The sequence below is a fragment of the Euleptes europaea genome, chromosome 18 (genome assembly GCF_029931775.1).
Source record: "Euleptes europaea isolate rEulEur1 chromosome 18, rEulEur1.hap1, whole genome shotgun sequence".
NCBI classification, from domain to species: Eukaryota; Metazoa; Chordata; class Lepidosauria; order Squamata; family Sphaerodactylidae; genus Euleptes; species Euleptes europaea.
The window spans coordinates 16355703-16382028 of record NC_079329.1 but is presented as its reverse complement, the minus strand read 5'-3'; the positions used below and the strand labels follow the sequence as shown (position 1 = coordinate 16382028).

General features: G+C 41.8%; 2 protein-coding genes across 2 annotated transcripts; both read right to left on the bottom strand.

Moving 5' to 3' along the window:
* Positions 1 to 301: 301 nt before the first annotated feature.
* On the bottom strand, positions 302 to 14006 carry LOC130490519 (vomeronasal type-2 receptor 26-like). Its single transcript, XM_056864343.1, has 8 exons — positions 13792 to 14006; positions 11851 to 12139; positions 10892 to 11719; positions 10124 to 10351; positions 9181 to 9307; positions 7240 to 8133; positions 4956 to 4989; positions 302 to 629 (listed from the first exon to the last, which is right to left on the bottom strand). Exons 1-8 carry the CDS (start codon positions 14004 to 14006, stop codon positions 302 to 304), a joined length of 2943 nt encoding a protein of 980 aa, XP_056720321.1.
* A 3216-nt stretch (positions 14007 to 17222) lies between these two features.
* On the bottom strand, positions 17223 to 24453 carry LOC130490518 (vomeronasal type-2 receptor 26-like). The gene is made up of 6 exons (XM_056864342.1): positions 24218 to 24453; positions 22960 to 23251; positions 21419 to 22270; positions 20434 to 20661; positions 19273 to 19399; positions 17223 to 18127 (listed from the first exon to the last, which is right to left on the bottom strand). Exons 1-6 carry the CDS (start codon positions 24451 to 24453, stop codon positions 17223 to 17225), a joined length of 2640 nt encoding a protein of 879 aa, XP_056720320.1.
* Positions 24454 to 26326: the final 1873 nt, after the last annotated feature.

Below are 26326 nucleotides of genomic sequence, written 5' to 3'. Positions count from 1 at the left end.
CATCTGATATATGGAAGAAAATGGCTGTTTGTCACCCCATGCAAGGGAAATGGACCCATGACTTAGCTGAAAGAAAAAATTGGGGTCATTAGGGTTGCCAACCTCCAGGTACTAGCTGGAGAGCTCCTGCTATTACAACTGATCTCCAGCCAATAGAGATCGGTTCACCTGGAGAAAATGCCTTTTTGGCAATGGGACTCTATGGCATTGAAGTCCCTCCCCTCCCCAAACCCCACCCTCTTCAGGCTCCTCCCCAAAAACCTCCCACCGGTGGTGAAGAGAGATCTGGAAACCCTAGTGGTCATTTATTCTCCATAGCCCCATGTTTATCGCTTACCTGAGGAGTCTTGTAGCTGTTCAAGACGGAGGCCATATGGGCAGAGGTTTCAGACAAAAGCCCTCCAATTACAGCTATACATTTCTGCCGGTCATCACAGCTGAAGTTAGGGACCAGCTTCCGCTGTGCAGAAAGTAAGCTGAGGGTGGCCTTAAAATTCATCCTTCCAAGGTTATAGCTGTTGAGGATGTAAAATCCCAAACTGATGTTTGGAAAGAAATCGGGATCCTTATTCAGCTCCTTGACAGCAAATGCCAAGGCCAGGATGTGCTGGTAGTTTTTCGTTGCTGACCTGCAAAGAGGATATTTAGGAAAGCGACCAAAATTGCATTTACAGTGTTTGTCCTCCCAGCTGAACTTCCAGTTTATGAATTGATTTTTCTGTGCTTTGAGCAACTGCTTGGCTTGCATAAATATGAATTTTTGATCAATCAATCAATCAATCAATCAATCAATCACTTTAATACGGTCCAAGACCAGCAGATAAAAATATATACATAGTAACAGGATAACTACTATATACACCAATAAATATTTGACAAAAAAAGTCACTTACTCATGGGGGAGCCATTAAGAACATGATTTTAAAATGTGATACATAAAATATGATACATAATTGCAGTCAATATATATAAAAGTCATTCATCCATTAAGTTCAACGCAGGCTCGCCTAGTCTTCATAGCTCGCCATCCAAATTTGGCCACTTTAAAGGTAATACGAATTTTAAACTTTTTTTTTTGGAAATTTTTAAATTCATTTTTATAGGGGGTCCAGAAAAAGGAAAGGGGCAAAGCAGCTAGGAAAGGAATACATTTCTTTTTTCTCCTTGCCCAGGATAACCTGTCTACATGTTCATACCCCAGAATAAAATATCTGATAACAAATATAGAATCTACATTATAATTCGTAACTCCTTAACACATTCATTTCTATTTTATGCTTCATCAATAATTACCAAAAACAAAACTATTACGACTGTACGCTTCAACTAATAACTAATTCAAGATTATCATTATGAAAAGCTGAACTGAATATTAACAACACAATACTCTCGTCTGTCTAATACGAATTTTAAACTTGATTGCACAGCAGAGAAAACTGTACCTATAAAAACGTCAGAGATTTTAAAGGCAAGGAGAAGCCTTTATTACTCTTATTACTCTTCTTACACCCTTGACACTGAGAGACACTGTCCTTCAGTGTTACTACTCTGAAGATGCCTGCCACAGTTGCTGGCGAAACGTCAGGAAAGAAAATTCCAAGACCACGGTTACACAGCCCGGATAACCTACAAGAACCAACAGAGAAGCCTGTTTTGTTTTGGGGTTTTTTCTTCTTCTTTTTTGCCTTTGCCAAGGATACCATTTTCTTAGCGGTTTGGTTTCACATGGTATCATGGTTGTCAGTTTTGGACCCAATCATTCTCCATGTGACTATCTGCTTTATGCCAGCTTCTAGGCAGAGAACTGATACAGCAACACGTATCGGAGGGTATAAAACAGTGAACAGATGACAGATGTTTTTTATGATTTCCATGTTGGAATCAAAGGTTTGGATCCATATAGGAAACCTGGTTTGAGGTTGGGCTGCAATTGTTGCCTGATAGTTGTGTGAAGCTGATGGACTGTGTTACCCTCCACTGGAGATAAAGAATCTGTGGATTTCTGCCACATAGTTTCTAGTGCTTGCTAAGAGACATCATGTATGCCTACAGACCATTTTTGCCACGTTTATACTTGGTCTCTTTACTGCAATCTAATGCAGAATTGCACTGTTAAAAGTCCATTGATTTTCATAGAGTTTTAACGGGGGGTAACTCTGTCTAGGATTGCACTGTTACATGCCTGTTCTTCTCTATACACCTACTCTGACATTTACATGCAGTCGTTTCACAAATAATGTTGCAAATGCATACGGGTTGGATGACGGTGGAAGCTTGCTATGTGACCATTGGCCAATCGTATTCGTATATTCTCAGCCTACCTACCTCACAGGGTTGTTGTAAAGATAAAAAGGAAGAGAGGAGAACCATACAAGCCACTGTGTGTTCGCACTGGGGAGAAAGGTGGGTCATACATGAAACAAATAAAATGGAATGACGAGCTCGGGTTCCAGGAATTACCCTGGAACCTGTTTCGGCTGCCTGGGCTGTGGAGGGAGGCAAGAAGGCTTCTCATAGTGGGCGGACACCTCAGCGGCAGTGGTTTGTGGGCATGGCTGAGCATTCAGCCCGATAATCAGTTGTTGGACGGGCTGCGTGTCTCCCACCTAACGGACCAGCAGTTAGGTTTAAATCACCTGTCGGCTGGCCCGGTTGGAAGTGCCTTTGCTGGGAAGCGGATGGGAGGGAGGCTTCACTCCACTTCACTTTCCTTGCATACATTGGGGCTGTCTCCATCATCCTGCCTTATACCTTAATTGGCCCTAGGCTGGCAAGAGCAAGTTACAGAAAAAAAAAAATCCTTACAGAGGTTCATCGATCACCATATGCTTAGGGTGTTGAATGAAAGAGGGAAGGTTATTCAGGAAAACAACCTGAAGAGCAATCCCACCAATCAGAAGATCGCCTGGTTGATAAAAGTTGTGAGAAATAGGAAAGGGGTCATCGCGGATGGTGCAATTAATGGAAGGCATCCTATGTACGGCACAACCCGGAAGCACCAGCATCAGTACCAGCAGCATCCTGATGTTAAGACTTCCCTTCCAGATACAAATTACCACTTTTCTGTCCACCATGTTTTGCCTCATCATTCCTCATGTGGCTGATGACTTTGTTGGTTCACTGCTTTAAACAAACAAACAAACAAACAAAAAATCCCTTGCTGCTCCTGAACTAGAATCCATGGTAGCTGTTCAATTCCTAGCAATGCTGTGATGTCCAAATAGATCAAAATATGAAAAGAATATAATGAGGTTTTACACTTTTTTGTCCATTTTATGATTTGAGAGTAAAAAAAAAGTCCTGAAATATTATAGGAAGCTTGGTAATAACCATTATGAAAACGATGGCATTTTTTTTATTTCAAAGAGTGAAAATTGTATTGCGTGGCTGTTTGCTAACACATTTTTCACTTGTGAGATTTTCTTCAGAGTAAGAAACCAGATGTGATGAAGTCATTGCCTGAAGAGAAGGAATAAGATACAATATTATACACAGAGACAATTTGCAGAAGAAGAAGAAGCAGAAAAAGAAGAAGAGTTGTTTTTTATATGTCAACTTTCTCTACCACTTAAGGAAGAATCAGACCAGCTTACAATCACCTTCCCTTTCCCTCCCCACAACAGACACCCTCTGAGGTAGGTGGGACTGAGAGAGTGTGACTAGCCCAAGGTCACCAAGCTGGCTTCATGTGTAAGAGTGGGGAAACAAATCCAGTTCACCAGATTAGCCTCCACTGCTCATGTGGAGGAGTGGAAAATTAAACCCGGTTCTCCAGATCAGAATCCACCGCTCCAAACCACTGCTCTTAACCACTACACCACGCTGGAAAAATCAAACTGGCTTACAATCACCTTCCCCTCCCCACAACAGGCACCTTGTGAGGTAGGTGAGACTGAGAGGGTTCAGAGAACTGTGACTAGCCCAGGGTCACCCAGCTGGCTTAATGTGGAGTGGGGAAACCAACCCGGTACTCCAGATTAGAGTCCACTGCTCTTAACCACTACACCACACTGGCTCTCAAGAAACAATATATGAGGGCAATGGCTTAAGGAAACCTACTGGAAAGTAGAATGGGGAAAATGTGTACAAATGATCACCTGAATGCCGTCGATATCTAAACACCATTGTGATTAAGGGTCATCAATGAACACTCTTTAAATTAAGTACTTATTATTTACCTCGCTAGTGCCTTCAGGAATTTCATTGCAAACTAGGGGGAAAAAAACAGTCATTTTGATAATTTGGCTGGAAATAATTGCATCCCACTAAGGACCACTTCTGGGCTCTACACCTGCTACCCTGGAAACTTGATGCACGGACACAAGAATTTGTTCCCTCCAAAGTTCTGTCAGGCCTGCTGATTTCCTTTGTGTTGTCAAGGATGGGTAATATTCTCTGGGCAATATGGATTCAGACAAGGTGGGGGCTTACGTGACTGATTTCTTCCATCTAGAAAACTCTAGATTATATAGGGTTGCCAAACTCCAGGCAGAGCCTGGAGATCTCCTAGCATTGATTTCCAGGTGACCGAGATCAGTTCCCCTGGAGCAAATGAATATATATATGTGTGTGTGTGTGTTGAGTATAGATATATGGCAAGAGCAATGAATAATTAAATTGTGGAGCTCCCTGCCCCAGGATGTGGGGATGGCTGCCGACTTGAAAGGTTTTAAGAGGGGAGTTGGACATATTCTTGGAGGATAGGGCTATCTGTGGCTACTAGTCAAAATGAATACTAGTCATGATGCATACCTCTTCTTTCCAGGATCAGAGGAACATGCCTATAATATTAGGTGCTGTGGAACACAGGCAGGACTATGCTGCTGCAGTCGTCTGGTTTGTGAGCTTCCTAGAGGCACCTGGTTGGCCTCTAGGAAGCTCACAAGTGACCAGTGACCAGACTGTTAGACCAGTGACCAGACTGTTAGACTTGATGGACCTTGGTCTGATCCAGCATGGCTTTTCTTATGTTCACAGCATTGGCATTGGCAAGGTGCTGGAGAATCCAGAACTTCCCAATAATGTTAAAGGGTTACCGCTGGTGAAAAAGGAGGAGGGGCTACCTTGGCCACTCCAAATATTAGGCTGGAGATAGGGGACCAGGTGCTATAATAAGGATGAAAAGTGAATAAGGATGAGTAAAAAAGCTGCCTGGATCCCACCTAAAGTCCTAGGAACCTACTGAAATCAGCAGCATACATAAAAGATAGGATTGGGCTGGATGCAGCCAGATTTTGAACTCAGTCTCATCTGGTTCTCCTCTTGACTACACTAGTGCAGTTCTTTTGGGTGGTCAACAAGACTCCTTCCTTCCTTTTCAAGCAGTGGGAAAGCCTGTTGGGGTCAAAACAATTATGAACAACTTAAATGGGCATTGGTCCACTTACGGTATGTATTAAAGGAAATAACTACGCCATATAATGAACAAATGTCTGTCTCCTGAAAATGCTTTATGGGGGAATTAACAATATGTTAAACCGGAAGGGAGCCAGGAGGCATCCTTGTCTCACACCCTCTAGTACGGATATCGTCTGCTTTACTGTGTTTTACATGTAATTGCAAGTTGTAATGAAGAACATTTAACATTTTCAAAAACAGACACAATTGCACTTGGAACCATTTTGACTTATTTTGGTTTCAGTTCTACCAATGTGCTATAGTATGAAAAAATATCCTAAACAAAGGGAAATTCATTTGTGCCTCTGATGGAAACAGAGATTACTTGCCCCCCCACACCCCCCCAGTCAATATAGCACATGAATTCATTGGTCATGCTGGCTTTGGGTGTTTTAACGGATATTCAAATGCTGAGCTTGAATGTCTTTGCCTTATGGAATTGAATCCTTAGGAAGTCATTTAAATCACTTTCTATGCAGCATAGTGTTCCGCAGCTCTCAGTCTCTGGGCCAAATACTGAGCATTAAGAGGTTCTTCTTGTTTACCAACTTAGAAGCTATAAAGATGGTGGTGGGGGGATATAATTTGTTGCAGAAAGTTATTTTCAGCTTTTGGCTACACAGTGCCTGGATTTATTAGTTCAGATTATTTGTAGGGTCAAATACAACCAGCATAGTGTAGTGGTTAAGAGCAGTGGACTCTAGAGAACCAGGTTTGATTTTCCACTCTTCCACATGAAGAAGAGTTGATTTTTATATGCTGACTTTATAATTTAAGGGAGAATCAACCCGACTTACAATCATCTTCCCTTCCCCTCCCCACAAGAGACACCTTGTGCGTAGATGGGGATGAGAGAGTGTGACTAGCCCAAGGTCACCCAGTTGGCTTCATGTGTAGGAGTGGGGAAACAAATCCAGTTCACCAGATTAGCCTCTACCACTCATGTGGAGGAGCAGGGAATCAAACCTGGTTCTCCAGATCAGACTCCACCGCTCCAAACCACCTCTCTTACCCACTACAACACACTGGCTTTCATGAGCGGCAGAGTCTAATCTGGTGAACACGGTTTGTTTCTCCACTCCTCTACATGAAGCCTGCTGGGTGACCTTGGGCTAGTCACAGTTTGCTCAGAAATCTCTCAGCCCCACCTACCTAGTAAGGTGTCTGTTGTGGAGAGAGGAAAGGAAGGTGATTGTAACCCGGGTTGAGACTACTTAAAGGTAGAGAAAAGCAGGGTATAAAAACCAACTCTTCTTCTTCTTCAAATAAATGTAAGGTCATTAAATAATATTTTGCTTAAAAAATCTCTGCTCATAGAAAGCAGGTCATGGAGATGTCTTCTAGCTTCACCCATCTCATGTGTAACTTTAAAATAAGTGGAAATGACTATGCAGGTCTAGTGATTGGCATTCCTCTAAGAGAAGCATTTGAATCTTGGGAATATTGGACAGTACTCAACATGAGCTTCCACCTCCCCCCACCACTGCAAAAATGCACAGAATAATATTGAAGGTGTTCTTTTAATCAAAACTGATTTAAAAGTATGCATTGCAACTCTTTTGACAAGAAATATATCATACTAGACTACATTTCTTATTATTAACCCATGTAGAAACTTCTACTGGAGGAAAACTTTCCCTCTGTTAAGACTATGACTACTGAAATGGCCTCCTGTTCTCCTTTCTTGAGTCTGTACTGCAGCCAAGGTCCTGAAGTAGGATTTTGATTGGTGACACTAGGCAGTAAGGAACAAATAAGAGATCCTTGATTCGTCATAGACACAGCCATCAGCATTCAGCCCAAATCTTGGTTTCAAGACCAAAGATGACTAAATCTTTCACAGTTTCCTAATTATCTGCTCCCTCTTGTTCAATTCTGGTTTCAGCAAAATGATATAGCATTTAGGAAAAAAGATGCAACCCAGTAAGCCAGCACCAGAGGACAAGATGGAGAAGATCTCCACAGCCACCATGATTTTCCCTTTGGAACTCAAATAAACTGGAACAAAGGAAAACCAAACACTGCAAAAGACCAACATGCTGAAAGTGATGAACTTGGCTTCATTGAAACTGTCTGGTAACTTCCTGGCTAGGAAAGCCACCATGAAATTGACCATGGCCAAAAATCCCATATAGCCCAGGACAGAGTAAAACATGGTAGCTGAGCCCTCATTACATTCCAGTATGATTTGCTCTGGTAGCGAGTGCATATCCTTATCTGGGAATGGAGGGCAAGTACTTAGCCAAAGAGTACAAATCAATATTTGAATAAAGGAGCCAGAAAGGACAATAAAATGTGCCATTTTTTTGCCCACCCACTTTTTAATCCTGGACCCTGGTCTGGTAACGACAAAGGCCACAAGTACAGTGGTGGTTTTGGCCAACACAGTGGAAAGGGCCACACAGAAGATGATGGCAAAAGTACTTTGGCGCAGAAGGCAGGTCACCTGCCCTGGCTGTCCAATGAAGAGCAAGGAGCTGAGTAAGCAAAGCAGGAGAGAAATGAGGAGAATGTAAGTGAGGCTTCGGTTGTTGGCTTTGACAATGGGGGTATCCTTGTGTTTCATGAAGTTTTGAAGCACCAAAGCTGTGATCAGAGAGAAAGATATAGTCAATACAGCTAAAACAATCCCTAAAGTCTCTTTATAGGAAAGGTAGCTTGTAACTTTGGGAATGCATTGGTTACGGTCTTTGCTGGGAAAATGATCATCTGGACATTTAACACAGGCATCAACATCTGAAGAAAAAAAGAAAGGATTTCAATGTGTGACCAACATCTCCAAGATAATTGTCCACATGAGCTACAGAAGAACTCTTACTTTTGCTCTGAATACAGTACATACATGACGAACCAATCAAACAGCCTCTTAAGCAGCCAATACAAAAACTGGAAGAATCTCTTTCTCCCTTCTTCCTGTGCCACCAGATTCCCTGAGGACATTTCATAGAGGTTGTATCTCTGAGTCCACCATATCACTCACTGGGAAAACCAGGTAGAAGGGGTGGACTGGGAGAGATGGAGAAAGAGAGTCTCGTTCTGTATGCAACTGGCTGTGTCTCTGTGAAAGCACATAGCAAAGAATGCCAGCCACAATTTCAAACAACAAAAAGACATATGGGAAGGGAGGAAGGGTGACAGTGAAAGGAAAGAAAGGAAGGGAATGAATCTTCAGAATCACATTGGTATGGGAGATGAACTCACAAGAACTCGAACGACCTGGCAGTTTTTCCTTCACATGTGTTGGATTTCCTAAGAATCAGGCTAGATTGACTTAGTATGCGTTTCCACACTCAGATTCTCTACATTCTCAACTGCGTTATTTCTTTGGGAAATGTTATCTTTAGGTAGGGTCGCCAACCTCCGGGTTGTGGCTGGAGATCTCCCGCTATTTCAACTGATCTCCAGGCGACATAAATCAGTTCCCCTGGAGAAAATGGCCGCCTTGGCAATTGGACTCTATGGCATCGAAGTCCCCCCCTTCCAAACCCTGCCCTCCTCAGGCTCCATCCCCCAAAATCTCCAGGCATTTCCCAACCTGGAGCTGGCCACCCTATCTTAAGGCTAGGATGGGTATCCATGTATAAAGAAGTTGCCAATTTCTATTATCGATTTTGTGCTGTAAGTACCATCAGAATTCCCAGCCTCACTCAAGTGATGGTGTCAAATTCTGTGTCATGAAAACAGGCATCTCCTGATTTCTGCATATCAAATGGAAGACAAACGGGCCGGGGCAGATGTTTGATTTTACTATTTAAAAAGGAAGTTTTACAGCATGCCTCCTACCCTTCTGCTCAGACATCATCTCTTCTGGACATGGAGTACAATCATAGCAGCAGAAATGGTCTCCCTCCTTCTTTTTCTTGCTGTAGCCAGGCGGGCATTGGTCATTGCAGACAGAAAGGGGAAGCACCTGTCCATTAATGGAAGGGGAAGATAGCATCCAGCGATTGCCTTTTGAGAATGGATTGTCTGCCATAAAGGGATTATGATACACATAACAGAGGTGGGAACCATCAAGGTGCTCTAATTCTGTCATGACAAGGAAACTGAAAAAGGGAGATAAAAACGGTGCTTCTGGGAGAAAAACGAACGTCTTTCTGTTCGGAAGCCTGTTCATGCTGTACAGAAGATGCTGCTTCTTTTTGAGGAAAATAAATCAGAACACACTGTGTTAATCTGAAATGTATTTGAAAGTAGCTTATATAGATTTGCAGTTTGCAAGATCTGAGCAAGGCTGTTAAGGATAGGACACTTTGGAGGACATTGATTCATAGGGTCGCCATGAGTCAGAAACGACTTGACGGCAGTTAACTCACACATATAGATGAGCTTGGTCAGAAATCAATGTGGGGAAAAACTGGGGAAGGAGATATTTTTTGATAAACTCAACAGTTTACGAAATCTAGTATAATCTCTTCTGTTCAGCAAAGGACAGTAAAACCAGGAAAGCATTGTATACTAAACATAGGGCAAAAACGAATGGTCACTTTAGCCTCCTTTCTATTCCCTGTTTAAGTCAGGGTTCTCCAGATTAGAGAACCACTGCTCCAAACCACTGCTTTTAACCACTACACCATGCTGGGATCTTATGTTGTTTATATAACAAAGAACACGTTCAATTTCAATATATATATTTTTCATTCCTCATGTTAAAGAGAAGGAATTTGCTTGCTCACAAAAGAAGGATTTGAATTTAGAGAATCAAATGATGGCTGCGATGTCTCACCTGGTTAAAGCTTCTATGCCACACAATTTGATCATCGTTCAGAGTCAGTTGATTGTCTGAAGAGGCCTGAGGATCCAGTTTTCCCACTTTTACTCTAGCAAATGACCCATTTGAGAAGGTAACCCAGTTGGTCACATCAAAATCTGCAACCAGTTCTCTGTTTTTGTCAAACTGCACAGTTTCTCCGCTACTGTTGTTGAACAAGGTTCTCCTTAAGAAGTGGTGTAACTAGATAGAAAAAAGAAAATAAAAATGCAAAAATGGTTACAATGCCGAATATTTCACAGACATGTTTGACAAGTCCCAGTTTCCTTGGATCTGTATTTATTGTTTCTGACTACTACACATACACACAGATACATTCACAAATAAAAAGAGTTTTATCAAGATGTAAGCATTCATTATGTTGGTGGAAGTACAGGAGTTTTTACAACTGGGTAACAAAAATGAGGAACACACATAGTGCCAGACACATACACAGAGATACATGCACTACAACTAAAAAGAAGAGTTACAACACTGGAAATTTCATAGCCAGGTTTACAGTGTCCACATTTCCCCGGATCTGCATTTATTGTTTCATGTTCTACACCCAGATATGCACACACAAAGAGAGAGGGTTTTTTTTTTTAAAGGTGTAAACATTTATTATTTAGCTGAAAGTACTGGATTTGCAAAGCTGGAGGAGCTCTAGTATAATCAAATTTAAAGAGAGGAGTTCTGTTTATCTGTGGATGACATGAAGACCATTTTGAATTACTTCTGTACCTGCCACGGCTCTATATTCTGAATGTCCAGTCTCCTGCTTCCTACCAGTTTTCTGTGTTTGGATCCACGCATGTGGATGTTGCGCAAAGCATGTGCCACAGCATAGACAGCATTGTAGATGTTGTAGCTATGGCCAGCCATGCTCATTTCAAAGAGATTCCCAGGAAGGCTCTCCAGCTTCTCCTCCCCAGTGCACGTCTTCTTATTTTCCTCTTCCTTATCTGCATCTTTCAATGAACAGCTGAATGCCTGCTCCCAGAAGTTCTGAATAAAACCATCTCCTCCAGCCCAGGAAGGTCTTATGGTCTGAATGAATTTTTGGAACCCTGGTGGTTGATTGGAATGAACTGTAAAGGATAGAGCACCGTCAAAATTTTGAAAATCCCAAGTCTTTTGGATAGAGAGGGTTTCAAATTCCCAGTGGGATGTAATAACCCAAACTTTACCTAATTGGGGTAATGAGAAAATGTATGCCTGAAACAGTATTGCATGTAACACTATCATGGTTGGAGGTTTTCCGTAGACATAATATACATTGGCTTTTCTGTTCATCAGAACTGGATATTTGTCCCACTGCATTACAATCAAGTCTACCACTTCCTCTATGTAAGTCATTTTTGGTAATCTGAATGTGAATGCAAAACAAATGCTATTCTTGGTGAGAATAGGTATTATTGACTGCAAAAACTGGTTTCCGTTGTCATCATCCATTGCCAGGAGCCCAATCCAAGTCCATTTAAAGTGGTGAAGTAAGCGTACAATCCCCCTGTGTTGATAGGCTTCATTGGGAACCATTTGATACAAGGAAGAAAAATGGGTTTTGTCACCCTGTATGGGGGAAAATGACCCATAAGTGAGCTGAAAGAAAAGGCATTGTCATTTTTCAAATGGATGAAATTGAAATGTTAAATCATATGCTAGAAATGTGAAGTCTCTATATCCCTATATTGACACTTTACCTGTGGAGTCTTGTAGATGTTCAAAATGGTGGACATGTTAGAAGTCATTTCAGAAAAAAGGCCTCCAGTGATGGCTATAAGATTCTCTTGGGTAGTACAGCGGAAGTTAGGGATCACATTCTGTGTGGAAAGTAGACTGAGGGTAGCCTTATAAGTCATCCTTCCAAGGTAATAGCTGTTGAGGATGTAGAAACCCCAACTGATGTTTGGTAAGAAGTTGGGATTCTCATTCAGTTCTTTTACAGCAAATGCCAAGGCCAAGGTGTGCTGGTAGTTTTTTGTGACTGACCTGCAAAGGGGATATACACCAAAGCAACAAAATTGCATTTATAGCATTCGTCCTCACAGCTAGACCGTGAATTTTTAACTCAGTTCCATTAGGTGTGCCTTTAGCAACTGCTTGGCTTGCACATGCCAATGATAAACTTGATCGCAAACCGGAAAAAAAACAGTCCCTGAAGAATTGTAAAGGATTTGAAAAGTACAGGAAAAGGCCAACCAGTTTGCCTTCTTGTATCCCATTTCCTCTGCTTTGACTGCAGCCAAGGATACTATACATATATCTGTACAATTTTGTATGGTATTCTTGTCATCAGTTTTGGACATTGCCATTTTTCATGTGGTTTGAAGAAGAAGAGTTGGTTTTTATATGCCGACTTTCTCTACCACTTAAGGAAGAATCAAACTGGTTTATAAACACCTTCCCTTCCCCTCCCTACAACAGATACCCTGTGAGGTAGGTGGTGCTGAAAGAGCTCTAAGAGAGCTGTGACTAGCCCAAGGTCACCCAGCTGGCTTCATGTGTAGGATTAGCATCCACCACTTATATCTAGGAGTGGGGAATGAAACCAGCTTCACCAGATTGGAGTTCACTGCTCCAAACCACCGCTCTTAACCACTATACCACACTGTTCATTTTTTTTAAAAAAAAAACATACCAGCCTTTTAAACATCATTTATGCCTTAACACTATTTTACCCTATTTATACATGGCTTACAGTGGAATTTAATGCAGAGTAATAGTGCTGAAAGCTCTTTCATATTCATGGAGTTATAAGAGGGTAACTCTACCTAGAATTGCATTGTTAGATGCCTTTTCTACACACATGCCTTTCTGATATTTACATGCAATGGATTTTAAAAATGGTGTTGAAAAATGCATACATTTTGATAGGAACCATCAGAAGTCAGGAGAAAAGAACCGGTGCCAACAGAAATCTTCCTTACAGAAGAGACCAAAAACAAATACATGAATTTTCCATTTGACCTAGGATGCTTAAAGGTTAGATCCTCTCCCCACTTGCAATCTCCCATCACCACTCTGTGTAATTTTGAGACAACTCGCTATTGATAACAACAGAGAGAAAGCAAAGGGAAGTTATCTTAGGAGACCATATCATGATGTAGACCTAACCCCAAAACCTTGTTCGATACAATGTGAGTGAGATGTATGTTTTTAGGGTTTCTTACCCCTTTCTGCTCACCTCTGATAGTAGTTCACCAAAATAAATGGCAATCCCTGTGTCACCCAAAATGCCATTTTTTTCCTAATGAAAAGCCAATCTATTGGTACTTAGGCACTGCATGACTACAATGATCTCAGCAAGGTGCATAAAGGTAAAATCAAGTAGCTGGAGTGGTGTAGTGGTTACAGTGTTGGTCTAGTAGTTGTGAGACCCCCTCCCCCACCCATTCAAATTCTCACTTTACCACAGAGTGTCCTCGAGTCAATCACATACTTTCAACCTAACCTATCTCACAGGGTTGTTGTAAGGATAAAAAGGAATAGAGGAAAACAATACCAGCCACTTTGGGTCCCCCATGGGGAGAAAGATGGGCTATGAAGGAAGTAACTAAAAAGTGAAAATATATTTTTTTTAACTAATGCACTGCTTTATTACAATGATCAGAACAAGTCACAGAAAAAGAAACCATCCTTACACAGATTCGTCAACCGCAATACGTTTTGGGTGCTCTGTGAAAGAGTGAGAGTTATGGAAGAAACCAACTTGAGCAGTGATCCCACCAATAAGAAGCTCTCCTGGCTGATAAAAGTTGTGACGGATAGGAAAGAGGTCATCATAGATGGAGCAATTGATGGACAACATCCTACATACTATATGACGCAGCAGCACCCACATCAGTATCAGCAGCATTCTGACGATTCCCTTCCAAATACAAATTACCACTTTTCCATCCACCATATTATCTCACATCAGTTTTGTTTCATTGTTCCTCATGTGGCTGATGACTTTGCTTGTTAACTGCTTAAAAAAAAAAAGACATAAATGGAAATATCTTCTTGCTGCTCCTGAATTCAAATCTGTTCATTTCCCAGCAGTGATTGGTATGCAAAATAGATCAATATATGAAAAGAATATAAATAGATCTTAAAATGGTTTGTTCGTTTTATGATCCAAGAGTTGTTGTTTTTTAAAGTCCTATCATATTAGAGGATGCTGGATAATAATCATTATGAAAGCTATTGCCTTATTTAATTTCAAAAGTGGCATTTGTATTGCACTGGTTGGGGCTGTTAGCTAAACTAATTTTCATCTGTGAGATTTTTTTCAGATTAAGAAACCAGAAATGGTGGTTTAGTTGGCTGAAGAGAAGGAACAAAGTACAACTTTATACACAGAAGTGTTTTTTATTAAAGAAACAATGTTTGAGGGCAACAGTTTAAGAAAACCTACTGTAGAATAGAATGGGGAAGGGGCATACAGATGATCATCTGAGCCCTGTCTATTTCTAGATGCAGTTCTTTTTTTTTCTTTTTTTTAAATTTTATTTATATTTTGGGGGATACAAAAAGGAAAAAAAGGGAAAAGGTAAATCATTCAATATATAAAACAACATTACAATTTCCATTAGAAAATAAAGCTCAGTCGTATACAACCAAAATATCAGTCAAGTACCATACTGTTTATCTAAATAGAAAATAATTATGAAAGCAAAAATATCATTCATTTATCTAACTATTATCCTTTTAAGAAAAGTATTGCCTGTTCTATATTTTAGACTAGTCAGTACGTCATCCATTCACTTAACTAGAAATCATATAAGTATAAAATGACTCCCACTTTTCGTCAAATTGTTCTATAGATTCATTGAGCTTTGGATTTAAAGTATTTCTAGATGCAGTTCTGATGAAAAAGTCATTCTTTTACACTACTTAAAGTTCTTATTATTTACCTTGCTAGTGCCTATGGGGAATCCTTCACAATCTAGGAAGAAACCAATCATTTTAACAATGTGGCAGGGGATAATTGCATCCCACTGTGGACTACTTCTGGCCAACACCTGCAGGGACAGGAGAGTTTGTTGCCTCTGAGGTTCCAACAGGAATAGAACTTCGGGTAAAGAAGAAGGTCTCTTGGGATGCAATGAGTGAGCCAGTCCTGAATGGGGAGAGACATACTAAGAAAAGGAAATGGGGGGACGGACATATATTTAGTGAAGGGAAGCAAAACAGGAAAGAATAAGTGATACTCTGCCTGTCCTGAAGAAGGGTGACTCAGGGTGGTGGCAGTGATTCTGGGGCCCCATTCTGGACTTTTGCCCAAGCTCCAGAATCACCAAGTCTGACTCTTAATATGGTATAGGATTAAGAAAAATAAGAAGAGCTGGTTTTTATACCCTGTTTTTCTCTACCTTTTTAAGGAGGCTCAGACTGATGTACAATCGCCTTCCCTTCCTCTCCCCACAAGAGTCACCTTGGATGGGAAGGAGATAGGGTTGCCAGGTCCCTCTTTGCCACTGGTGGGAGGTTTTTGGGGTGGAGCCTGAGGAGGGAGGGGTTTAGGGAGGGGAGGGACTTCCATGCCATACAGTCCAATTGCCAAAGTGGCCATTTTCTCCAGGTGAACAGATCTCTATCGGCTGGAGATCAGTTGTAATAGCAGGAGATCTCCAGCTATTACCTGGAGGTTGGCAACTCTAGGAGAGAGTTTGGACAGAATTGTGACTAGCCCAGGATCACCCAGCAAGCTTCATGTGGAAGAGTGGGGAAATCAACCCGGTTCACCAGATTGGAGGCCTCCACTCTTAACCACTATGCTGCACTGTTATTGAAACTTTAGAACCTAATTACCCATTGGTAAAGTTTGGATTGAGTTTTGTTTGGAGCAGCTTTGGGTCTGGGACCCTAACCTTCTAGCTTTAGGATCATGGTGGTAATGGAATGATACAACTACCCAGTGGAGAAGGCTAGATATCAGCCAGTAAGATAAATTGCATTACAGTGATGTGAGTAGTCATTGGGTCTTTCATGGATATTCTTTGGGGGGGGGGGGGTAGGTGGGAGGGTTAGATTTAGAAACCAGAAATGGAGTACAGTGAAATCCCATCTTGGCTACAGAAGTTTAATAGGTGAACTTGAGTCAGCCGCACCCTCTCACCCTTATCCTTATTCAGCCCTGGCCCTGGCCTGGTGGAATAGTCTTCCTGATGACATCAGGGCTCTGTGATCTTAACTCTGATCTTAAGGAGTTCTGCAGGGCCTGTAAAACGGAGCTGTTCTGCCAGGCCTATAACTGAGGGCAGCCGCAGGGGGATCTAACATTACTGGCCTCCCCACTTTCCCCCAACTCTTGACACCTGTGGGGGGTTGACCTGCTAATATTTTGTTACACTGTGGCACCTGGGTAAATTTAAGGCCTCCTATTTATGATTGTGCCCTGACCTGGATGGCCCAGGCTAGCCTGATCTCGTCAGATCTCAAAAGCTAAGCAGGATCAGCCCTGGTTAGTATTTGGATGGGAGACCACCAAGGAATACCAGGGTTGCTGTGCAGAGGAAGGCACTGGCAAACCACCTCTCTTAGTCTCTTGCCATGAAAACCCCAAAAGGGGTCACCATAAGTCAGCTGCGACTTGACGGCATTTTACACACATACACATTTATGATTGTATTATGAGGTTTCATTGATGTTTTGAGGTTGTTGATGTTCCACCAGTGCAGTGCAGTTTAGGAAGCAATAGCCATCAATCCTCTCCAGCCCCCACATTGTGCCCAGTGTTGTAGCTGGAGATCTCTGAAGCCAGGGGACAGCATATAAGATGGTGATCTCAGTTTTCCTGAGAGTGGGATCAGATCTGCTCATGATTCTCCTTTGATGCAAGCTACTATGCTTATAGCCACTTCTGAATTCCATGGGTATGGATATTGCCTTTCCTCTGCTTGATGTTCATTTTGAATTCTGTGAGAATTCCTTCTCTAAAGTTTGTTTGGGAGTTAGCCTGATTGAATTTAGACTGCCCCCTTTTCAGTTGCAGGGTGGGACCACTTTCTTTTTTCCTTTCCTGGACAACCTGGACTAATTATGATCAGAAACACAGTTTGATTCTCTGATTCTTTAATTTGCAAATGCTTTACAGTTTTTTCCTCATTCTTAATTGCTTCCCATTGTTCAGTTCAGGCTTTATCACAATGAGGTAGCATTTAGGGAGAAAGAGGAAACCCAAGAGGCCAGCGCTGGATGCTAAGATGGAGAAGATCTCCACAGCTACCATATATTTCCCTTTTATGCTCAGATAGGTAGGCACAAAAGTCAACCAAACACTGCAAAAGACCAACATGCTGAAAGTGATGAACTTGGCTTCATTGAAAGTGTCGGGTAACTTCCTGGCTAAGAAAGCCATGGTGAAACAAACAATGCTCAGGAAGCCCATATAACCCAAAACACAATAAAACATGATCTCTGAGCCTTCATTGCATTCCAATACAATTTCTTCTGTCACTGAATACGTGTTAACATCAGGGAATGGAGGAGCAGTACTTAACCAAAGAGTGCAAATGCTCCCTTGAATAAAGGAGCAGAAAAGGATTATGGAATTTGCCAGTTTTTTGCTGACCCACTTCCTTATTCTGGATCCTTGTGTGCTAGCCACAAATGCAATCACCACAGTTATGGTTTTAGCTAGTACAGCCGAAAGAGCGACAGAAAAGACGAGGCCAAAAGCCATTTGTCGTACAAGGCAGGTCACCTTCTGAGGCTTTCCAATGAAGAGCAAGGAGCACAGGAAGCAAAGAAGGAGGGAGAGGAGGAGAACGTAGGTGAGGCTCCGGTTGTTGGCTTTGACGATGGGGGTGTCCTTGTGTTTCAGGAAGGTTCCGAGCACCACAGCTGTGCTGACAGAAAAAGAAAGAGCCGTCAAAGCGAAACCCATCCCCAAAGAGTCCTCGTAAGAGAGATAGCTTATCACTTTAGGAATGCAGTGATTGTGGTTTGCGCTTGAATAATGATCTGGTGGACAGCTGATGCAGTAATCCATATCTACAAAGTGAAAACGAGACGGCGTTATTTGGAAGCGAACTGCTGTTTCCCTTTCATTCCATTTACTCAAAAAGTGTATACATAGCACTTTGGCTTCAGACAGTAAAAGATCAGGTTAACATTCACAAGAACAAGAGTCCCAGAATTTTTAAAAATCACAAAGGGAAGATATACTAAAAATAAAAATAAAACCAGCATAGAAAATCTTTCCTCCTCTTCTTCAAATCATCCCTCCTAGAATCATCAACTTTTATTATTTTATTATTTTAACCTAACTTTGATTTTGATTCAGAGCTGATATTGTATCGAAATAAACTTGATTGATTAAAAAAAAAAAAACAGTATAGGTTAAAATCCACAAAATCTCAAGCCAGTCATCAGACTTACTTCTTGCTTATTCCAAGGCAGAAGGAATGGCATTAGCTCAGAGTGTTAGCACTCCTGAGATGGAGATCAGTTGTAATTCCAGGAAATCTCCAGCATCCACCTGGAGGTTGGCAACCCTACTTCCTGATAAGCCGTGGCGTCATGGCCCTACTAACCATTGTTAGCTGTAAAAGTGCAACCATGGCTATGGGCAGGTATCTTGCCAGGCTCTGGACAGACACAGGGCACATTCACACATCCTGAATAATGCACTTTCAATCCACTTTCAACGCTCTTTAACGATCATTTGCAAGTGGATTTTGCCATTTCACACAGTAAAATCCAGCTGCAAAGTGCATTAAAATTGGATTGAAAGTGCATTATTCATGATGTGCATTATTCAGAATGTGCACATTCAGGATGTGCATTATTCAGGATGTGTGAGGATGTGTTAGGCATGAAAAGCATGAAAAGCTTACAGGTTTGTATCTCACAATTTCTTCTGCTGGTGAAGAAGGCTATGTGGAAGATCATGGAACCTCTGTAAAGAAAAGCCAGGAGGGGCAAGTGTCTGAGTAAGAAGGGGAATTGGAAAATATTGAGTGAAAAAGCTGGATGGATCCAACCCACATTTCTGCAACACATGTCTCCATCCACATTCTGATGGTCCACGAGCAATGAAGTGCTTCTCTTGACCATATTTTATGTCACTCGTTATTACTTCAGCTATTGTTGGATATGGTGTCAGATGTGATATATGCCAAAACTTTGTCTCCTACCCTTGTTGGCAGAGATCATCCCTTCTGGACACTGAGTACAATCATAGCAGCAAAATGGCTGTCCTTCCTTCTGTTGCCTGCTGTAGCCAGGATAGCAGTTGTCATTGCACACAGAAATGGGCAACGCCTATTCAGAAACATCAATAGATACATCATTGGAAAGAAGAGCACCAGTAGGAAGAAGTTGAGGGTAATCATTTTTTGAATTTTTTTTTAAATGCCCTGGTTTCTCATGAATTCTTGCTCCATCCCTGCATGATGTGTGTTAGAAGATGTGCAGAAGGGTAATTGCAACCTGTTTCCCAAACATTTGAAACTTCCTACCATCTTCTTTCTGCCATAGCAACTATGCACCAAACACAGAATTAATACATGTCTCTCCTATAATGGGAAAAAGTTGCCTTTAATAGAACTTATTGGCCAAATGGCTGGTCGGGGGGTGGGTGGGTGCGGGTCATGTTTTTTTAAAAAGGGTGGTTCCCTTTCTCAACTACACACATGTCCAATCTGTACCTTAACACTTGGTTTGGGGTCCTTTCCAGGTTCTTTATATTAACACCTCTATCCATAAAACTCTTATTTCACACTGAGGAGGGTCCCCTTCCACTGCCCCAGGTGGCAGAGCCTGTGTCTCCTCTTCCATGAAACCAAGAAGGCCTTTTCTTGACTCAGGTTGTGAAGTTGTGAAGCCTATTGGCCTCCTGACAAAAACTGGCTTTTCCCACACACACTCTTCCTTCATCTGCCTGGTAAGCTGCTGCTGCCTAGTCATACCCACTTCCTGACACTTGGATTCTACTTCCAAGCAGGGCTTTACTCCAGAGAAGTTTAGAGCTCGTATGAAGGTCTCCCCTCTGGTCCCTAATGACAGCTGTGGACCTGTTCTGACCAGCAGCCCCCTCAGCAGCAGAGATGCTGCTTCTCATATAACATTTATTCACTGATGAATCAGAGCATATTATGGTGTGATAAGGGCATACTGTACGCCATAATTCTACATGCTTTTTGTGTGTGTGTAAAGTGCAGTCAAGATCTGATGAGACAGAGCTATACTATACCATTCCGCTTCACTCACATGCCTTAGAGATACCAAAACAACAAAAGCAACAACCCTGAATAATTTATTTCATATCAATCATCCATTTCCGTGCAATCAAGTACCTGGTTAAACCTTGTGTTCACATGGATTCTTTCATCCTGCATTGTTAATTCTTTGCCCAAAAGAGCCTGAGGATTCAGTTGTCCCACTTTTTCTTTAACAAGAGATTTATTTGGGAAAGTGACCCACTTTGCCACATCAAACCCGGCAATTAATTCTCCGTTTTCATCAAAGTGAATTGTTTCTCCAGCACTGTTGTTGAATGAGGTGCTCCTCAGATAGGGGTGGAGCTAAGTTCAAAAATAACAAAAATAACAATAAGGTGTTGGAATCCTCCCCAAGATAATGAAGCTGCACTCATTGGGTTTAGTTTATTTTCCATCTGGACAGATCTACCCACTTTAAAGTTCAGCAGCTGAAAGCCCCTGAAGGCAATCTGTCCCCTGTGTTTAACTTGAAGGTGAAATATAATAGAAACAAACAACATCTATTGATTGCTTCCTAGCCATGCCCATTTTTACCTTACTTCTGAGTACATAAGAAAGGCCATGCTGGATCAGACCAAGGTCCATCAAGTTGAGCAATCTGTTCACACAGTAGCCAACATGACTAGTAGCCATTTTTACTAGTAGCCATGAATAGCCCTCTCCTCCATGAACATGTTCACCCTCCTCTTAAAGCCTTCCAAGTTGGCAGCCATCACCACATCCTGGGGCTTTACTTCTGAGCCATTTAGAGCTCATGAAAAGCCCCCCCCCACACTTAAGACAGTCCTTAAGAAAAAAATAGCTTCCTAGAATTCTATATAGAAAGGAGAGAAACTTGAAACCAAAAACAGAACGATAGCTAGTGATTCACTTAACATCTTAAACAAATGATTCAGGGATAACCTATGAGTACCTATACATGCAATATCTGTGTCAGTGAAGCCTTCTGGAACACAGTGCATTATAAAATATCAACACATACATGGAAGGTCTAATAGATATAGATATAGATATATTTACAAGATAGGAAAACAGAGCTCTGAAAATGGGGTGAAATAACCTGCCAAGGCTGCAGATTCCAAGGTTGCAGCTGCCTTTCAGGCACAAATGTTCTGTACTTGGACTGGGATTCATACATAGTCTTTAGAGCATGTGCAATGGCATAGGCAGCATTGTAGACACTGTAGCTATGGCCAGTCATGCCCATTTCAAAGAAAAGCCCAGGAAGATCCTCCAACTTCTCTTTCCCAGTACAGGGTTCTATGGAATTCTCACCCACGCTGGAATTGTTCAATGAACAGTAGAATGCCTGCTCCCAAAAGTCATGGATGAAGCCATCTTCTTTTGCCCAGGAAGGATTTATCTTCTGAAGAAATCTCTGAAATCCTGGAGGTTCATTTGAGTGAACTGTCAAGGATATGGCACCCTGGAAGGGTTGCATATCCCAGTTTCTTTGATTAGCACTTGCTTCAAACTCCCAGTGGGTTGTCCAAATCCACACCTTACCTATAGGTGATTGAAGGCCTGCCGTGCGACAAAACCAAGACAAATAATACATGGATGGTGGTTGACCATGGACAACAAACACATTGACATTACTGTTCATGTGTTTTGAAAATGTTTCCAAGTTTCGTGACAGCAAAGCAAACATTCTTTCATTGTAGGCCCATCTGGGCATTTTTTCTATAAAGGAATGGCAAATGCCTCTCTGGGAAAGCACTGGCACTAAATCTTGCAAAAACCTCTCTGCGTTGGCATAATCTACTGTAAAGATCCCAACCCATGTCCATCTGAAATGCTGGAGTAAACAGGCAATCCCAATGTACTGATTAGATTCATTGGGGACCATCTGGTACATCAATGGGAACAATGTTCTGTCAGTCCACCATGAGACAAGAGAGCCATAGGTAAGCTGAAAAATACACAAGTTTATTTTAATGCAATACAAATTGTGCATGAAATCACTTGCTAATATGCTCTGCTATTGATATAACATGAGAGCCAGTGTGGTGTAGTAGTTAAGAGCAGTGGACTCTAATCTGGAGAATCGGGTTAATTTCCCCACTCCTACACATGAAGCCAGCTGGGTGACCTTGGACTAGTCACAGTTCTCTTGGAGCCCTCTCAGCCTCACCTACCTCACACAGTGTCTGTTGTGAGGAGAGGAAGGGAAGGAGATTGTAAGCGGGTTTGATTCTCCTTAAAAGGTAGAGAAAGTCAGCATATAATTACCAACTCTTCTTCTAATATGGTACACTACTAATATAAAATGAAAGTTTCTCTAAAAGTGAATCAAGCCTCACAGCTTATGTCACCTCTTCATTTTACAAGAGTAGTCTTCCATCATGTGAAGCTCTGCTTGCAGGGCAAGTTCTACTGATACAAGTTTATCACCTTATGTGGTGGCTGAGAGAACCAGACCTGCGGTGCTGCCATTTGCGAGAGTGATTTACAGAGTGCAATTTTCTTTAAAGTTTTAGGATATTCTTTCAATAGGTTTTGTCATTCACAATTTCCTTAAGAATCCCCCATCTGCTCTGAAAACAAGAATGGAAGTATATCCCAGTAGTAAGTAAAAAAAAAAAAAATCACGCGACCTGCCTGTGGGATCTTGAAGGTATTTGTGATGGCGGCCATACAGAGTGAGATCCAAGAGTCAGGTCCTCCGATGATAGCTATCAAATTGTTCTGAACATCACACTTATAGTTGGTGACTAGCTTGTGCCATGTGGAAAGGAGGTCCAGTGTGGCCTTATAAGTCATCTGGGCATTATAGAAGCTGTCATAGATGTGGAATCCTAAAGTGACATTAGGTAAGAGTGTGGGGTTTTCATTGATCTCCTTTACAGCAAATGCCAAGGCAAGGATGTGCTGGTAGTTCTTTGGCACCTCGCTGCAATGAAAGTTACATGCTGCATAGTAAAATGATAACGACTCTGAAAGACTATAGAGAATGTAAACTTCTCATGCTTCAAACTATGACTGGCACCAGCCTGTTTCCCTAACTAAGGCTGGAATCCTGAACACATTTAACAGGGAGCTCAGTGGGGCTTACATCTGAATAAACATACCCTGGATGGAATTCAGATTTTACAGTCTCTTACAATAATATGTTCTGCATTTCATGAAATTAATATAATTATCTGTTGCTTGAAGAATTCTACTTCTTCTGTACAGCATACTCATTTTATCCTTTCATACCAAGAAATCTATGAGCTTACAGTTATATGGAAATTCGTATTGTCAAGTGTTTGGTGTCGGTGTGTATCAGATGTTTCTGAACATTTAGAAAAGTTTTATACATATGTAACACTTAGCATTTATATAGGACTTCACACAGGTAAAAGCACTTCACAGTAGTTCTTACAATAATGCTGTAAGAATGATCATGATAATGGACTTGAGAGAGGAAGCTGGGAGAAAAGTTGTATGCTGAAGGACAGACAGTGAATTTGTGCTTGAGATAAAAATTAAGAGAGCAGGTCTACTTAGAATCCTACTCAAGTCTACTCAATGGGCTTAATCCAGGAAAATGTCCTTAGGATTGCATTGTTGGTGCTTGCCACACTACAGAGCTGGAATGGAGTAAATATGTAACAATGGAATAGTAAGCAAAGTTACACCTTTCTAACTCTATTGAATTCAGTGAGCTTAGAAGGATGCCACTCTATCTAGGATGCCACTGTAAGTAGCAGTAGAATGAAGAAAGTACTGTGTTCATTGAACAATAAGTGAAAGTCATGCAAAAGGCAGAGCAAATAAAATGCCTAAAAAGCTCACTGATGCAAATTTCTTCAAATTTTCTGTCACATGGTTATTGCATATTTACCATGTCTATCGGGCAGGAAAAATAGCTTACTTGATCAAAACCTCAGAAGGTTGTTCACTGAAATTAGTGTCGAGGCGTAGGGCAAAGGCTTGAGAAGAAATCTTTCCAATGATGAGGTCTTCTGGTCGATAAAACTCATGCAGAATTAGGAAGGGATCATTGACACGGCACTGAACAGAACGATTCCCCTCGTTGTGGTGAACGAAACGCTTCTTACTCCCAACATGAGGGAGCAGCCCAGACAGCAGTATCAAGAGCACCACCATTTTGAGGAGTGAACTTCCTTTCCAGATTCCTATTCCCATGCTCTCTTCAACGTCAGTCAACTTCCTAACTTCTGCCTGGTTACAATCTGCTGTGGTTTGAAGTGGTGGACTCTGATCTGGAGAACCAGGTTTGATTCCCCACTTCTCCACATGAGCGATGGAGGCTAATCTGGTGAACAGGATTTGTTTCCCCACTCCTACACATAAAGCCAGCTGGATGACTTTGGGAAAGTTACAGTTCTATTAAGAGCTCTCTCAGCCTCACCTACCTCTCGGGGTGTCTGTTGTGGGGAGGGGAAGGGAAGGTGATTTTAAGCCAGTTTGAGTCTCCCTTAAGTGGTAGAGAAAGTCAGCATATAAAAACCAACTCTTCTTCTGTGAATGGAGACTGAGCAATACTGATTCTACACCTGCCTCTGTGACACCATCTTTTCCCACCGGTTTATGATGGCTGTTCCCTACAACTTAATATCCCTGTGCATCATTTGGAGCCTTTCCTGTATCTTTGATAGAAAGCATAATTAATTTCATTTAAGCCACGATCCCACCATGGAACACTCAGTGGGAACGTAGAAGGGGGCGGATGAGGCTTGCTGAAATGCCCCACTACAGGTTCGATCTGGTAAATATCACAGGACAGTCTTCCGGTTCAGGTGTTCTTTTAATACTGCTGGCCTCTGTCCCTTTGTCTGGTAACGAGACAAACAGAACCATCTTATAATCATTTTCTGACTTAAAAAAATACTTACGACCTTTATCCATTAAGACAGAGAGATGCTGATAATTACCAAGTAGATAATTATTTCCCCAAGGGCTGACATCATTGTGGCATCAAAACCTGGAAAGGCAGCAGCTGGTGAATGGCCTTGGGCATCCAGGCTTTCTTTACCCAGAGCCAAAAAAATTAGTATGACATCAAGAGCACAGAGAAATTTGCTCATAGGTCTGTACAAACTAACAAATACAGTGACAAACCAGTGCTAGAGTTACCAGCCGTAGCTGGCAACTTGGTAGGAGAATTTGGGGTCGGGGCAACCTCTTAGGCAACACGCTGACATGCAGCATCCCTTCCAGTTCAAAACCGGAAGTGACATCATTGTGTCAAGGAGATGTTGTGGGTTAAACCATAGAGTTTAGGGTGAATCTGACAGCCCTCCCCTTTTGTAGCTCTTCTGAATGCTGCTCCTCATTGTGGCACCGGCCTCACGTTTCAGGAAAGTTGGTGAGGCCCTTGTTGGGTGGAGCTTGTGGTTAGCAGGTAGAGTTTACCTTGAAATAGCCAACCTCAAAGGAATGGGTTAAGCTGCAAGATCGCACACCAGGTACAGGTCTCACACCAGAGGTGGAAGTAAATGTGGCACCTTCAGTTGATGGTATTACAAATGTGGCTGTCCATGAGTTGTGGAGTGCGTACCACTGGCATCATAAAACCATTCCAAAGAGGGGAACCAATCACACACGTCTGCAATAGAATGGCCACTAAATGGGGTGATGGTCAATTGCTTATTTCAAAGGAGATTAGACAAATGGAGGATAGGCTCATCAATGGCAGTGAGCCATGGTAGCTTACTGCAGTGCCATGTTCACATGTGGCATACTTCTGAATGCCAGTTGCTGTTGGGAAACAATTTTGGCAGATCAATTGTCTTTCTGGACTGCTTGAAGGGTACTTGGAATCCAGGGATAATTCATTCTGTGGAGCTTTTCTGGGAGGAAGTCTCATTGAAATTGATGGGGTTTGGTTTGGATATAACCAGCCATTAAACCATCTGCATATCTGGGAACAGAGTAATCCCCATTTCAGTTTGAACAGGATTATTTTTATTTCATGGTAAGAAACCTGGATGAATCATAGAATCAGAGTTGTAGAAAA